The sequence below is a fragment of the Coregonus lavaretus genome (assembly GCF_964263955.1).
Source record: "Coregonus lavaretus genome assembly, chromosome: 39".
Taxonomy (NCBI): Eukaryota; Metazoa; Chordata; class Actinopteri; order Salmoniformes; family Salmonidae; genus Coregonus; species Coregonus lavaretus.
In genome coordinates, this window is record NC_140026.1 from 14,606,039 (window position 1) to 14,623,715 (window position 17,677).

Here is a 17,677-nt window from a genome sequence, read left to right on the forward strand (position 1 = left end):
TCAGAGGAGGGGTGGGGCTGATTCTTATTGGATGACCCATACATGTCAAGTCCTGTCTTGATGACTCACACAAGAGTAGATGGTTTCTTCCTCTCTCTGTTCTCTCTCTCTCCTCTGTCTCCTGGGATTGGTACTCTTCTTGTCAGGGAACTTCAGGGCGGTATAGTTTAGGGCAGCATCATCACCGTGGAGTTACACTATGGGGATGAAACACAGACTCACTCAATTCAGAATCTGGGTCAAATCTAATGCGGTAATATTTAGCTTTAATACTGTTATCCAGTCTCACTCTTGATACAGCAATTCTGCTAACCTGTTGGTCTGAGGTGTTGGCATGAGGATTCCCATACTGGCTCTGCTGAGAAGGGGTCCCCGCTAAAAGAAAAATGACAAAACATTTAAAACACTTGAAACCTCCTCTTGTTTACTTATTAAAAGGCATACTACCATGTATTATTTTCTTCTGAATTAAGAAATGAAATCAGAGTACCTGTAAATAGGTTGCTGTGAGTGAGAGGGGGTGTTGCTGGCATGACAAGAGAAAAAGCTGTTTGTCACTGCAACATAAAGATGCCTGAGTATGGCCTAAATAAATACATTCAACTTCCTTTGTCTTGATTATAGTTAAATGCTTTATTCATCATATCACAAGTAAGTCATTGTCAATGAGTTTGGAAGAGAAGCAATGCACCTAATTCATTACAGTTACAGCTAATAAAGTTAACAATTAAGGCTGTGTCATTCATCCAGTTCTACTGTCTGATCCCAGAGTACACCATCTCCTCCACCATGTTGCTTCTCTGTCTTCTAGACCTGTTCTTCTTGTTGCTCAGATTCAGAGCTACATAATGGAGACTGTCTGCATCTTGGGCCCGTGAAGAACAATTATAAAATGGGGGAAGTATTACTATATGTTTTTATTGTAACCCCTTTCAAACTTCCCTTTTATGGTAATACAACATCAGGAATTCTGTTTACCCTTGCATCTGAAGAAGAGACTGCTGGACCTCTTGTCTGAGAGACGGGTCCTGAAAAGAAAGACAGAAAAGATAAAGATACAACTACTTCTTCCACTACAGATACAGCTGGTGAAATAAAAGAATATAAACTTTTCTGAAGGACTGTACCTGCTACATACAGTGGGGAGAACAAGTATTTGATACACTGCCGATTTTGCAGGTTTCCTACTTACAAAGCATGTAGAGGTCTGTAATTTTAATCATAGGTACACTTCAACTGTGAGAGACGGAATCTAAAACAAAAATCCAGAAAATCACATTGTATGATTTTTAAGTAATTAATTTGCATTTTATTGCATGACATAAGTATTTGATCACCTACCAACCAGTAAGAATTCCGTCTCTCACAGACCTGTTCGTTTTTCTTTAAGAAGCCCTCCTGTTCTCCACTCATTACCTGTATTAACTGCACCTGTTTGAACTTGTTACCTGCATAAAAGACACCTGTCCACACACTCAATCAAACAGACTCCAACCTCTCCACAATGGCCAAGACCAGAGAGCTGTGTAAGGACATCAGGGATAAAATTGTAGACCTTCACAAGGCTGGGATGGGCTACAGGACAATAGGCAAGCAGCTTGGTGAGAAGGCAACAACTGTTGGCGCAATTATTAGAAAATGGAAGAAGTTCAAGATGACGGTCAATCACCCTCGGTCTGGGGCTCCATGCAAGATCTCACCTCGTGGGGCATCAATGATCATGAGGAAGTTGAGGGATCAGCCCAGAACTACACGGCAGCACCTGGTCAATGACCTGAAGAGAGCTGGGACCACAGTCTCAAAGAAAGCCATTAGTAACACACTACGCCGTCATGGATTAAAATCCTGCAGCGCACGCAAGGTCCCCCTGCTCAAGCCAGCGCATGTCCAGGCCCGTCTGAAGTTTGCCAATGACCATCTAGATGATCCAGAGGAGGAATGGGAGAAGGTCATGTGGTCTGATGAGACAAAAATAGAGCTTTTTGGTCTAAACTCCACTTGCCGTGTTTGGAGGAAGAAGAAGGATGTGTCACGGTTTACTAAGCCAGAACCCAGAAGCAGACCAGGACAAGGTGAGTTGTAACGAAGGTGAGTATTTATTTAACAGATTCAAAAAAACGATGTAGAATAATCCAGGGGACAGAGCGGGCGGCGGAGATGAGTTGGTGGAGGTGCAGTGGCAGATCCAAGAATGGCTCGGCAGCCGCCGACAACCAGGCAGGGGTTGGGTGAAGGTTCCGGGAGATTGACTGCAGATAGAAACAAAACGGAGGTAAGTACACGGCAAGCCAACAAGGTGCAAAACAACAAAACTAACGCTAGAAACTCCAAGGCTGATACACTGACAAACATACTGTTCATGGCTAACGATCCGGCAGGGAATGGATGTCAGGTCAGGGCTTAAGAAGGGTGATGATCAGGACCAGGTGTGCAGACCGCTGATGAGATGCAGGTGCGGTTAATCGGGAGATCTCCCGCCTAGCAACGTCACCCGGCAACCAGGCCGGGAGCGTTCACGAACCCTCAGGAAACTGGAGATTCCGAGCAGAAAAATGGCAACACAGGCAGGAACCGACTCAGGATGCAGGGTTCATGACAGGATGAGTACAACCCCAAGAACACCATCCCAACCGTGAAGCATGGAGGTGGAAACATCATTCTTTGGGGATGCTTTTCTGCAAAGGGGACAGGACGACTGCACCATATTGAGGGGAGGATGGATGGGGCCATGTATCGTGAGATCTTGGCCAACAACCTCCTTCCCTCAGTAAGAGCATTGAAGATGGGTCGTGGCTGGGTCTTCCAGCATGACAACGACCCGAAACACACAGCCAGGGCAACTAAGGAGTGGCTCCGTAAGAAGCATCTCAAGGTCCTGGAGTGGCCTAGCCAGTCTCCAGACCTGAACCCAATAGAAAATCTTTGGAGGGAGCTGAAAGTCCGTATTGCCCAGCGACAGCCCCGAAACCTGAAGGATCTGGCGAAGGTCTGTATGGAGGAGTGGGCCAAAATCCCTGCTGCAGTGTGTGCAAACCTGGTCAAGACCTACAGGAAACGTATGATCTCTGTAATTGCAAACAAATGTTTCTGTACCAAATATTAAGTTCTGCTTTTCTGATGTATCAAATACTTATGTCATGCAATAAAATGCAAATTAATTACTTAAAAATCATACAATGTGATTTTCTGGATTTTTGTTTTACATTCCATCTCTCACAGTTGAAGTGTACCTATGATAAAAATTACAGACCTCTACATGCTTTGTAAGTAGGAAAACCTGCAAAATCGGCAGTGTATCAAATACTTGTTCTCCCCACTGTACGTATGTCATTCATTTATTTGGTTTGGACTTCACTTACCCCTACACTACAGATACTTTCTCTTGATCGTGATGTTCGTGATGCTACCAAGGACAATGATCAGGATAAATGAGAGACCCAATGCAGCACTCAGGCAGTACACCAAGAGAAGAGGGTCTGCAACATTGTCTGGGAAAATGATTGGACGTTTTCTTATGTGATCTAAATAACTAGCACTGTGTACAGTTGGACACAATAGATTATACAATAGATATAAACATAAATGTAAGATGTATCACCTACCCTTGATCTCCAGCTTGGTCCCGTTTCCAAACAGTATCTCCCCACATGAGGCCACAGCACAGTAGTAAGTCCCAGCATCAGAAAGGCTGAGGTTCCTCTTGGGGAGGTTGTAGACACAGCTCTGTGTAGGAGACACAGCCTCAGGGCTCTTCTCACACTGATCACTCCTGTCTTCATGGGTGTAAATGATTCCTGGACGGGAATCTCCTGAGCCATGTCTGAACCAATAGACACTGTGTTCTCCTGCACAGGTCTCAGTGTGTATTGTACAGTACTGACTCAGACAGACTGCTGTACAACGGTGGTGTTTCTGGACCCTGAACCTGACAAAAAGGTTTTCATGTCAGTAAATGTGTTTCCTATTTTGTGTCCTAACTCAACATTTGTTGAAAACTTAAGCTACAGTAATATATTATTGTGGGATTACCTTACATTTAATTAAGACATTGTATATCCAAAATGTAAAGTGCAACAATGCTCATGATTATAGTTACAGAACACTCGTTTCTAGTTATATTCTCTCTAAATTCAGATGTTGTACCTTTAACAATGAGAATTGCTCCTTCTCCAAATCCACCTTGTTGGAATAAGAACTCCCACAATAATTATTGCTGAATCTGAGAGCTGCATGTCTGAGATCCTTAGGTGTTTTATTCCTTTGCCACTTTGCACTAAGTAGTGAGGGTTGCCTTCAAATTCATTGTGGAATGTGGCATTATTGTCATAACTGTAGAAAGTTGTCATGAGCTGAGGATTGTCAGCCAATGTTTGCTTGAACCACAAGAAGTGCAGTGCCAAGTTGCCTTCATGGAAGCATTGCAATGTCACTGTGTCTCCTATGTTGGCTGAAACAAGGTGCATGGCTGAGGATTGTACCCCAGCTAGAATACACACAAAGACATATATGAATTACATCAATAAAGTTCCTGGTTGACTTCAAATGTATGGTGTACCCCCTATAAGCACAGAAATATATAAGTTGGACCTACCCATCGCCCTGAGAAGTGGAAATATCAGGCAGAGTGTGATGATCATCTTTGAAGTTAGTAACTGTGTCTTGAGTGGAAGAAGTCTACCCAAGTAAAAAAAATGAAATCAACAGTGGGCTATTTGGTGATTGGTTAAACTGGACACGTCATTTTTGTTGATGCCTTATCCAGCCCACCATAAACTGAGAATCACTTACTGTATATAATCAATGCTAAAAGTGAACCAATGCTAGTAATTTGCAACAACTGGCTGGATGAAAGCTGTCTTATACTCTGTTAAAACTCTTATCTGGATAGATAGTCTGTGTAAGACCAATCAAAATATTATCCAACAACCGTTTTTTCCTTCTTGGAAATCATACTTTACCACCCCATTTACCATCACAGGTTAATTTATATTTTTAAATACGTTTTTCATGTAGTTTTTACAACAACAAAACATTAGCATACTGTTGTGTATTAGGATTATGTCTTTGTTAATGTTTTTCATGTAGAACTGAAAAGATGTTTATGTTAGTTCAAAAGTAGCCATTTGTAGGGTGACGCCCCAGGGGAGACAGGTGATTGGACAGCAGAGGGAGAAACCCATATTTTTGCATTGTTTATAAGTATATGCTGGAGGAAGAGGGGGTTAGAAACAGACAGATTATTTTGGGACACTGTTTCTCCAGACACTGCAGGTCTGTAAACTTATGCTGAAAACTTGTGATATGAATAAAACTTGTGATCAAAGTTCAGTATAAGCGGACTCCTTTGTTTGACAGCAATAATTGCCAGCATCGACGCGATAGACTACAAATGGAGGCTCCGCTGAGATTGGCCTGCATCTTCCCTTTGTTTCATTCATGAGCAGCGAGGTGACTACCGCTCAAGCCGGCTATAAAGTGAGATTCCTCACAAATTATTGGGCGTTAGTTGTTTGGCTAGCTTATGGATGTGCGCTGGTGAAGGTGTACCATGTAAATTACTTGGGTTTGTGCTGATGTGGTGTTATTGCGGTCGACTAAGGGTCTGTCATAATTATTCTAAAATTGTACAGCAATTGATGGTAGTGAATAAAGGCAGATATACGTACAATTAGGGCATTGTGAATCTGAAAAGACCTCGAAACGAGGCCATCATAGGATGGGCCATAAAATCCTCTAACGCATTAGGTGTTGAAGGTCAGTCTGGGACTGGTATTTTTGGAATATGTTCAATTGCATGTTACCGCTCAGCGGGTGGTTGACGAAGCATTTTGTTTGATGTAACCTCTCATAGGATATCCATGAACTCACGGCAGCATGAAGTTAGCGGTAAAGGAAAAATAATTTAGGCACAATGCAGGTTATTGTTACATGTTGCACGCTAAATGCTAATGCTAATGCTAAATGCTGGTTGTGTTTCATGCCACATTGTACATAAAGGCTAATGCTAAATGCTAATGCTAATGCTAATGCTAAATGCTGGTTGTGTTTCATGCCACATTGTACATAAAGGCTAATGCTAAATGCTAATGCTAAATGCTAATGCTAAATGCTAATTGTGTTGCGTGCTACATGCTAACGTGTGACCTTAGAGGGCCATTGCGATGGAATAAAGCCTCTTAAATTATGTTTGTGTATGTAGAATTCAGGTTCTATGCGATTGTGAGCTCTGTTAAGTGTTATTGTTTGACTATAAGCGGTAAAAGAGAGGGGCTGTGGCAGAATGCTAACGTTCTATTGTCTGGAAATCGTATCGTTAAATGTATTTGCGCATGCGTTTGATTTTACGACACTACACTACAAAACGGGGGAGTTTACGGCACTAGATTATGACACGTTTGTTTTACGGCACTAAACTACAACACGTTGTTTACTAGAACTACAACAAGGGGGATTTTGGGTAAATGGGTCATACTTCTGTTACACTGCAGGGGGAGACAGAAACACAGACGAGGGAACAAAGAGGAGAGATTTTAACACGAATGGAATCTTCTAGTTGTTAAAGCGGCTGTTGATTAAAGATGAAAGTGGTTTTGTGACCTATTGAATTGATACATGAGAGGGATATATGTTGACTGATTAAAATAAATAAAATAAAATGACGGATTAAAATAAAATAAAAATGTTATTGAGCTATCTATATTTATTCCTGAGTTGATTCTTAGAGCAAATGTGAACGAAGGAATATTGAAGGCTAGAAGTAACTCAGTGATTGCATAAACTACTAAAATCTTTTTCTGTGTCTCTGTTCTTTTGTCATATGAGAGGAACGATAGGACGAGAGGAGAGAGAGGAGAAAGAGGGGAAGTGCTGACGTATACATCACGTGACGCGACAGAGGATCGAGTCAAAAGGTTTCTTTGGTGCTGTTCTGTTTACAAAATCTTCCCCTACAGGATATTTGATGTTATGACAATTTCACAGAGGCTTGGCAACAGACTGATCATTTGAATAAAATTTGCATTTTAGAGTCTCTGGGCATCACTTGGTTTGATTACAGTTGTGTTGGAAATCGAGTACTGACATTATTCTGTAAAATTAAGATAATTAGGTGCTTATAGAGCAAGGGGGTTTATGGGTATTGTAGTGATTGTAGGGTTAGAGGGCTTTGTTTTTAGGATTGCTGTAAAGTTGACTACTTGCATTTACTTTCCTGATGGGTTGTGGTAAGAGAGCCACTAATTGATAAATTGGTAAGATAGGATATAGAAATAAGAAATTGGTTTTAATTATTCATAATTTTGAATTGATTTTTTTATAGATTTTTTATTTTAATAAAACATATTTTTTAAATAAAAATTTTAATTGAATTTTTTTAATATTCATATTTTTGTTAATTGATTAAAAAAAATATTCACAATAAAGGAATATAAAATAGTAGTTACAATGGGGAGAAAGGACAGCAAGGCTATGAAAGTCATTACACCGGTTGATATAGTTGAAAATAGTAATCCTTTAGTTAAGGGTATTGCGAGGTTATCCGGCAAATGAAACAAAAGTTGCCCTTCATTCTCAAACAAAAACTGATAAAAGATTCCAGCGACAAGATAAACAAAGGTATAGAGAAAAGGCTAAAGGAAGAGAAGGCGACAGAAAAACTAATGGCAGAAGTTAGTACACCTTTCGCACACACGGATTCAGCAAAAAGACACCCACCTTATGAGAAGGAAGTAGAGCTTAGGGATGTTAATCATCAGCTTCCAGTGATCATCCAGGAGGGTGATTATTGCATCAGAGATGAAGATGAACGAATAATAGATAGAGGACAAGCAGAAACGACCAGAAAGATGAATCCAAAACTCCAGAAGTAAGAAAAACCGAGATGTCTGGAAACTAAGAGAAGAATACAGTGAGGCCAAGGGAAAAGGCCACTAGTAATAAGATGATGGAAGATGATATTTCGGGGACAGAACTTAGAATATAAGCTGTTGAAGAATCCTGATATGTCAACAACAAGAAAGAACAGGATCAAGAAACTCTTAGAAAACTCAATCAAATACAATTTACAACTGGTGGAGAAGAGGAAGGAGAAGAGAAGCTTTGGTTATGAAGAATCAGAGTGCACCAAATCAACAATCACTGCCACAGCTTCAACAGGACCAGTTCCAACCGCAATTGTACCAGCCACCAAGGGCGGTACCAGGTGTTTCATATCCACAGACAGTTTCTGGACAGACACAGAATTGGAGAGGAAGAGGACGAGAAGGCTTAGAAGGAGGAGGAAGATTTCAGCTACACTTCCAGCAACTTTCAGAAGAGTGTTATAATTGTGGACAGGTTGGTCACTTTACCTGTGAGTGCAATGGGCCAGGAGGAAACAACAGAGGACATTTCTGAGGAAGATAAAGGAGCAAGTGAAGATCACCTGTTCTCCAGGTGAACCCTTCAAGGATTCTAGAGTGCCTAGAAGATACGAAGGGGGGTGTCAGCTGATAGAGCCGATTTAGGGAGAAGAAGAAAAATATCTAACAATTGAAGTAAAAACAGAGGACTTTGAGAAGTGATGGTGAATAGTGGAAAAACTTTTATCTGTGTTGAGCCTAAAGAGGTTAAACATCTCACTATGTAAAATTAACTAATTAGGATAGGGATTTGAGGTAGTAAAACAGCTAATTACTCTTAAGGAACCAATTGAGCTCTTCTATAAAAATCAAAGAGAAATTAAAATAGACATACTAATATTAGAACATATACCTATTGCATTGTTGGGAAGAGATGCATTGTGTAAATTGAACTGTACAATAAGATGTACACTAAACGACTGTCTGGTAGAGGATTTTAAAAAAAGTAGGGTTTTTGGGAATCATATTTGCTTAAAAAGATAATATCATAGGAAGGATGATAATCTATTAGACTGCCTATTAGACAATCTGTCTGAAAAATAAAGTTAAAAGGGGAGACTGTTATTCTGGGTTACATTCCTACACCAAGAGATTTCAGGCTAGGCTAATGGATGTTTAGTCGTTTGCCAAGTCTGTGTGTAAAGAAGTCAGAAGCAGGTGGGGACTTCCCAATCACATATTCTAAAAATGGGTGGTAAAGGGATTTTGTGAATAAATCAGTGGAAAAGGTTTTTATAGGTTAGGAGAAAATATTAGATTAAAAAAGTTAGGAGAACTAGGGTTGAAGGAACTCTAAGACAGTAAGCTAAGTTTCAATGTTAGTTAGTAGTAAAAGAGAGAGAACAGTGGTGAAGGACATTTTTAAAGTTTAGTGGGAAGATAGATATGGTAGGAGTTTAGATCTGTTAGGAGCAGATGCATTGAGAAAGTATGCGTTGCTGAATGATAAGAGAAGATTGAGGGTGATTGAGTATCTATATTTACAGTTCCCAGCAGGGAGATCAAGGTAATTATAGGTGTATTTTGTTATAATCAAAAGTTTGAATGTCAGGGATTAGAGGTAGGACTGAGAGCTAAAAAAAAGTGACACTAGTGGTGATAGAGGGAAATACAAGTAAGGAGTTAAAAGTCTTAGGGAAAATAGATGAAGTAACAACAATGACATTAACACTTCAGCATATTAAAACAACAGTGAGAAGCAATTTAACTCTTTCAACATTGATAGTTATTAAAGCCATAAATATATCGCATTTGATTATAAGGGAACCAATAGCTCCAGCACCAATTTTAGGGGGAAAAATACTGTTATTAGGGTTAGGATGGGGACGTTCCTCCCACATGGAGAGATAATTAGGGAGAAGAAGTGTTATCAGGACCAGAAGTAGAAGCTGTTGCACCTAGTCAAAGGAAGTATAGTTTGTACAACGATATGAAGTGGAAGAGGGTTATGAGTGATTGTTCATTTATTTTGCATAATGTTACAGAGAAAGATCAGGGAGAATATATGTGTACTTATCCAGTGCAAGCATTAAAATTTGTTCCGGTTAAGAATTATTGGTTAAAAGGCTATGTAATTCGTAAAGTGACGCTTATAATGGAAGAGTTGAAGTCTGGTGAAGCTTCCACAGTCACCAAAGGAGTTCAGGAGAAGTATATTACAGTAGCCACTCCAACAGTAAATAATACACATAGGATATCGGTAGCTTTCCCACTAGAAGTAGTTAAGGGTGTTAATACATCAACTAAATCAACTACTTTAATGGTAACTTTGGAAGGGATTAATGATGCGACGGCAATAACAAATGTAGGAAGTATGACACAGACACAAACAACGACTTTTCTGAAATGATACGCATGGAGAGTGCTGTCAATGGTAGTAAGGATAGGGTTAAAATAGGAGAGCAGATAGTGGTAGTGAACAATATAGATTCATCTGAAATAGTGAAGGATACTATCATGGAGGTACAGGATGAGGTCTTTGATTTTAATGACAGACAAGGAGAGGTATCTGATCAGTACCGCTCGTTAGGGAAGAGATAAACTAAATGGGAGGCTTATGGGTTTGATTCTTCTGTTGTGAATATTAAAGATGGATGGGCAGGTAGGAATCTTTGGTTCCAGCAGCTAGCTCATTCTGTAAGATCAGTGAGGAATCTTGTGGGTCCATGTCTGTTGAGAATTCCAGCACCAAACATTTTAGAGACGGTCGCTCAACCTCTATCTGACTGTTATATCAGCAACAATCATTAACAGATAAAATAATGTCGTTGTCAAAACATTTGTTTAAGCCTAGGTTTAAGTGTTATTGGGTTAAGTGAATTAACTTGTGTGAATTTGTTAGATGGGAAGGAAAATCACTTAACAGCGAACCCTGAAGCATTGGAGGTGAAACCAGTGAGGGCTAAAAGTTGTTTTTGTTCTAATAAAACATATGATGTAAGGGGTATGTTTATGGGAATATCAGATTGTGATGATTATATGATAACTTTGGGTATGCATGACATTAAGGGTAGTAATGAGAAATATAATGTTACTTTTTATGTTCCAGTTAGTAAGAAGAGCAGGACTTTGATGGTTAAAAGATTAGCTTTTGCCTGACAATGTGACTATTGGGAATTTTAGAGATATTTGGAGGGTTTGTGGTGATGAAGTGTCACGATCGTCTGAAGGAGCGGACCAATACGCAGCGCGTGGAGTGAACATGATGACTTTATTATTTAAAGCAACCACGAAGAAAACAACAAATGACGATACGTGAAGTTCAAATACTGATACAGACTAACAGCAACACGGAAACAATAACCCACAAAACAAAGGAGAAAACACACAGAATATATATGGCTCCCAATCAGAGATAACGAGCCGACAGCTGACACTCGTTACCTCCGATTGGGAGTCATAGACCAATCACCATAGACACAAACAAAATGAAACTCACCCATCCCCAACACCACCAAATGAAATACACCCAAACACATGAAAATGAACAACCCTGGCTCAATTATAAAGTCCATAGAGCCAGAGTGTCACAGTACCCCCCCCTAAAGGTGCGAACTCCGGGCGCACCAACATCAGGACTAGGGGAGGGTCTGGGTGGGCGTCTGTCCACGGTGGCGGCTCTGGCCCCGGTCGTGATCCCCACCCCACCACAGTCACAACCTGCTTCGGTAGCCTCCTCCCAATGACCACCCTCCAACTAACCCCACCTGGACTAAGGGGCAACACCGGACTAAGGGGCAGCATCGGCCTAAGGGGCAGCACCGGGATAAGGGGCAGCACCGGGACAAGGGGCAGCACCGGGACAAGGGGCAGCACCGGGACAAGGGGCAGCACCGGACTAAGGGGCAGCACCGGACTAAGGGGCAGCACCGGACTAAGGGGCAGCACCGGACTACGGGGCAGCACCGGGCTAAGGGACAGTACCTGACTAAGGGGCAGCACCGGACTAAGGGGCAGTACCAGGCTGAATGGCGGATCCCGGCTGGTCGGCTCTGGCGGATCCCGGCTGGACGGCTCTGGCGGATCCCGGCTGGACGGCTCTGGCGGATCCCGGCTGGACGGCTCTGGCGGATCCCGGCTGGACGGCTCTGGCGGATCCCGGCTGGACGGCTCTGGCGGATCCCGGCTGGACGGCTCTGGCGGATCCCGGCTGGACGGCTCTGGCGGATCCCGGCGGGACGGCTCTGGCGGATCCCGGCGGGACGGCTCTGGCGGATCCCGGCGGGACGGCTCTGGCGGATCCAGGCTGGACGGCTCTGGCGGATCCTGGCGGGACGGCTCTGGCGGATCCAGGCTGGACGGCTCTGGCGGATCCTGGCTGGACGGCTCTGGCGGATCCTGGCTGGACTGCTCTGGCGGATCCTGGCTGGACGGCTCTGGCGGATCCTGGCTAGACGGCTCTGGCGGATCCTGGCTGGACGGCTCTGGCGGATCCTGGCTGGACGGCTCTGGCGGATCCTGGCTGGACGGCTCTGGCGGATCCTGGCTGGACGGCTCTGGCGGATCCTGGCTGGACGGCTCTGGCGGATCCTGGCTGGACGGCTCTGGCGGATCCTGGCTGGACGGCTCTGGCGGATCCTTGCTGGACGGCTCTGGCGGATCCTGGCTAGACGGCTCTGGCGGATCCTGGCTGGACGGCTCTGGCGGATCCTGGCTGGACGGCTCTGGCGGATCCTGGCTGGACGGCTCTGGCGGATCCTGGCTGGACAGCTCTGGCGGATCCTTGCTGGACGGCTCTGGCGGATCCTGGCTAGACGGCTCTGGCGGATCCTGGCTGGACGGCTCTGGCGGATCCTGGCTGGACAGCTCTGGCGGATCCTTGCTGGACGGCTCTGGCGGATCCTGGCTAGACGGCTCTGGCGGATCCTGGCTGGACGGCTCTGGCGGATCCTGGCTGGACGGCTCTGGAGGATCCTGGCTGGCTGACGGATCTGGCTGCTCATGGCTGGCTGACGGATCTGGCTGCTCATGGCTGGCTGACGGATCTGGCTGCTCATGGCTGGCTGACGGATCTGGCTGCTCATGGCTGGCTGACGGATCTGGCTGCTCATGGCTGGCTGACGGATCTGGCTGCTCATGGCTGGCTGACGGATCTGGCTGCTCATGGCTGGCTGATGGTGCTGGCTGGGCGGCTGGCGGTGGAGGCGGACCCCAGCCTCGGATTGCAGTCATCACCTCCAGCAGGGCGGCTCCCATCTGCAGGAGCTGCTCTTGCTGGTCCCGAACCTGAGCTTCCAGTCTAGTATGGGCTGCGTCGGCTCCTGCTGATTCCATAGCAGGTGTATGATTCTGTCTGGCGGAAGGCTCTAGCGGCTCCTGTCTGGCGGAAGGCTCTAGCGGCTCCGATCTGGCGGACGGCTCTGAAGGCTCATGGCAGACGGGCGGCTTTGCAGGCTCAGTACAGACGGGCGGCTTATGCAGCGCTTGGCAGACGGGCAGTTCAGACGCCCTAGGGCAGACGGGCAGTTCCGGCACCGTTGGGCAGACGGCCAGTTCAGGCGCCGTTGGGCAGACGGCAGACTCTGGCCGGCTGGCGACGCACATCGTGGACCTGGTGCGTGGAGTAGGAACAGGCCGGTCCATACCGGGAACACACACCACTGGCCTTAACTGGGGATCAGGAACGGGCCGGACCGGACTGGTAACACACTTCAGTCTCTCATGCCGTGCCACAACAACTTCCCTCCTTCTACTCGCCAATGGCTCCCGTACTCCGTTAGCCTTCTCTCCTTTTCTCCCTGTGGCAGCCTCCTGCTGCCCAGCTGCCCAAGCCATGTGCCCCCCCCAAAAAATTTCTTGGGGTTGCCTCTCTTCCACGGGCTTCCAGCCTCGCCTTCGCGCTGCCTCCTCGTACCACCTCCTCTCGGCTTTGGCTGCCTCCAGCTCTTCACGAGGGCGGTGATATTCCTCCGGTTGTGCCCAAGGACCCTTTCCAGCCCGAATCTCCTCCCATGTCCAAAAATCCTTAGGAGGCGTCCATAACTCCTGTGTAGGTAGGTCCTGTTGCCGCTTGTTACGCTGCTTGGTCCTTTTGTGGTGGGTTATTCTGTCACGATCATCTGAAGGAGCGGACCAATACGCAGCGCGTGGAGTGAACATGATGACTTTATTATTTAAAGCAACCACGAAGAAAACAACAAATGACGATACGTGAAGTTCAAATACTGATACAGACTAACAGCAACACGGAAACAATAACCCACAAAACAAAGGAGAAAACACACAGAATATATATGGCTCCCAATCAGAGATAACGAGCCGACAGCTGACACTCGTTACCTCCGATTGGGAGTCATAGACCAATCACCATAGACACAAACAAAATGAAACTCACCCATCCCCAACACCACCAAATGAAATACACCCAAACACATGAAAATGAACAACCCTGGCTCAATTATAAAGTCCATAGAGCCAGAGTGTCACATGAAGCATATATATTCTTACCCTATGGATGGACAGGATGTTGTTACATGTCAACGTTGAAGCTTCCATATGAGGCTTTTACCATTAAAAGAGGGGTAGCACCGGACACAGATAAATCTGATTCTAGGTTTGGAAATAGGGTGAAAAGGGACATGGCGACATTTCATAGTCTTGAAGCCTATCATTGGAGGATAAGTCTAAGAGAGAAGGGGGGACTTTTTCCATGGTATGGTGTAACATTATTGGCAGATCATATTGATAATATTACCTATACTTTGATTCCAGATAGTTATAGATGCATTGAAGAATATAAGGGATGCGTTTGGTAGATCTGAAGGAGCTGGATGGTCAGCGAAGTCTTGGTTGCAAGATCAGTTAGGCTCAGTAGGAGCAGTGATGGTTCAGATTTAATAGCAGCTTTGATAGCACTGTGTGTGATGTTTTTCTTTTGTAATTTGTTACTGACCTTTGAGAAAGCTATGATATTGAGATAGGTTGGCGTAGTGATGCCTGGAGACAACACTCAGATGCCGTTGTTGACTGTTCCTGATCTGGATGAAGAGGGACAAGTGGGACTGGATGGAGTATTGATGATAAATATCCTTTTTGATTTTTTGATCATTTTTTAAAAAAAATTCAATATTAGTGTGATTTTAGTATGATGTTATGAATCAAAGGGGGGAAGTGTATGAATAAATCACATTATCCTATTTCATTATTCTATCATTTATATTGATTCATACATCATTTATATATAATTTCTATATTCTTAGTTGATATTGATGTTTAATTTGAAAGTGTTGTTTTGCAAAAGATACTGTTTGGTCTTTTCTTTTCTTCCAGAAGCATTTGGGGGAAAATGTAGAGATTGAAATACTCAAACAAGGACAATATGAAGGGACAATATGAAAGGAGAATGACTGGAGGAGATGGAACAAGGAAGGGGTGGAAAGGTTCCGATTCCATCATCAACAATGCATTGGAAGTCGAGACTACGGGGGAGATGAAGTGTAGTGGACTACATTCCAGTGTCTGCAATGAAATATAGACATATTTGCATGTGTAATACATAATTTGTGTCATAGTCTTAGGTATTAATTTTTGTAGAATGATATTTGATGTTATTGAATACATGTGGGGAACTTAGATGTTTTTGTTTATTTCGTGAATGCTTAGGGACAGGGAGTCTAGGCAGGGATAGAGATTCACTATAGGGTCCGATGGGTTGACCAGCCTTAGAGTGGACATTTTTTGGATAGTATTTTGTTTGCAAGGGCTTACATGTATATTTAATTGCATCATAGTTTCAAATGCATTGATAAAGATTTATGAATTCATCGGGAGTACCTAGGTGGTTGCCTGGGGCAGAGGGACCGTGAGAGAATTTTACTGTCTTGATTGATGGATGGATTTGGAACGAAGGTTGCCAGACAGTTTTTCGCTCTCACACTCCATAAAGATTTGTTCATATTTCATAGTAATGTATTCACACTCCATAAACATTTGTTCATATTTCATAGAAAGGTATTTACACTCTAGAGAAAAATGTTTTTTGGTTTAATGTTAAAGATACTCAATAAGATAAATTGTTACTTGTCATAATCCTGTTTTGTTTGTTTTCGAGACTTTTAGTTCGTCTCGAAGGGGGGAATGTTGTGTATTAGGATTATGTCTTTGTTAATGTTTTTCATGTAGAACTGAAAATATGTTTATGTTAGTTCAAAAGTAGCCATTTGTAGGGTGACGCCCCAGGGGAGACAGGTGATTGGACAGCAGAGGGAGCAACCCATATTTTTGCATTGTTTATAAGTATATGCTGGAGGAAGAGGGGGTTAGAAACAGACAGATTATTTTGGGACACTGTTTCTCCAGACACTGCAGGTCTGTAAACTTATGCTGAAAACTTGTGATATGAATAAAACTTGTGATCAAAGTTCAGTATAAGCGGACTCCTTTGTTTGACAGCAATAATTGCCAGCATCGACGCGATAGACTACAATACATTATACAGTGCATTAGGAAAGTATTCAGAACCTTTGACTTTTTAAACATTTTGTTACATTACAGCATTATTCTAAAATTGATTACATAAATAAAAAATCTAATCAATCTGCACAAAATACAACATAATGACAAAGCGAAAAACAGGTTTTTAGATTTTTTTTGCAAATGTATTACAAATAAAAAAGAGAAATACCTAATTTATTTAGGTATTTAGACCCTTTGCTATGAGACTCAAAATTGAGCTCAGGTGCATCCTGTATCCATTGATCAGAGTCCCCCTGAGTTAAATTCAATTGATTGGCCATGATTTGGAAAGGCACACACCTGTCTATATAAGGTCCCAGAGTTGACAGTGCATGTCAGAACAATAACCAAGCCATGAGGTTGAAGGAATTGTCCAAGAACGCAGTGGCCTGCATCATTCTTAAATGGAAGAAGTTCGGAACCACCAAGACTCTTCCTAGAGCTGGCCACCCAGCCAAACTGAACTATTGGGGGAGAAGGGCCTTGGCCATGGAGGTGACCGAGATGGGAGAACCGTCCAGAAGGACAACCATCTCTGCAGCACTCCAACAATCAGGCCTTTATTGTAGAGTGGCCAGAGGAAAGCCACTCCTCAGTAAAAGGTACATAACAGCCCGCTTGGAGTTTCACAAAAGGCACCTGAAGGACTCAGACCATGAGAAACAAGATACTCTGGTCTTATGAAACCAAGATTGAACTCTTTGGCCTGAATGCCAAGCATCACGCCTGGAGGAAACCTGGCACCATCCCTTTGGTGAAGCATTGTGGTGGCAGCATCATGCTGTGGGGATGTTTTTTGGCGGCAGGGACTGGGAGACTAGTCAGGCTCGAGGGCAAGACGAACGGAGCAAAGTACAGAGAGATCCTTGATGAAAACCTACTCCAGGGCGCTCATGACCTCAGACTGGGGTGAAGGTTCACCTTCCAACAGGACAACAACCCTAAGCACACAGCCAAGACAATGCAGGAGTTGCTTCTGTACAAGTCTATGAATGTCCTTGAGTGGCCCAGCCAGAGCCCGGACTTGAACCCGATTGAACATCTCTGGAGAGACCGGAAAATAGCTGTGCAGCGATGCTCCCCATCCAACATGACTGAGCTTGAGAGGATCTGCAGAGAAGAATGGGAGAAACTCCCCAAATACAGGTGTGCAACGTTTTTAGTGTCATACCCAAGAAGACTCAAGGCTGTAATCGCTGCAAAAGGTGCTTCAACAAAGTACTGAGTAAACGGTCTGATTACTTATGTACATTTTATATTTTGGGTTTACATTTTTATTACATTTGCAAAAATTTCTAAAAACCTGTTTTTGCTCTGTCATTATG

General features: G+C 43.6%; 1 protein-coding gene across 1 annotated transcript in view; it reads right to left on the bottom strand.

The window, feature by feature from the left end:
* Nucleotides 1-167: 167 nt before the first annotated feature.
* The window catches only part of LOC311112959 (uncharacterized protein), a gene marked incomplete at both ends in the record, with an annotated part of 27,984 nt that continues 10,474 nt past the window's right edge, over nucleotides 168-17,677 (bottom strand). Inside the window, 3 exons of the mRNA XM_084156091.1 lie at nucleotides 168-197; nucleotides 314-375; nucleotides 3,603-3,794. Of these exons, the coding sequence (XP_084012217.1) occupies nucleotides 168-197; nucleotides 314-375; nucleotides 3,603-3,794 (284 nt within the window). The remainder of the gene's footprint in view (nucleotides 198-313; nucleotides 376-3,602; nucleotides 3,795-17,677) is intronic.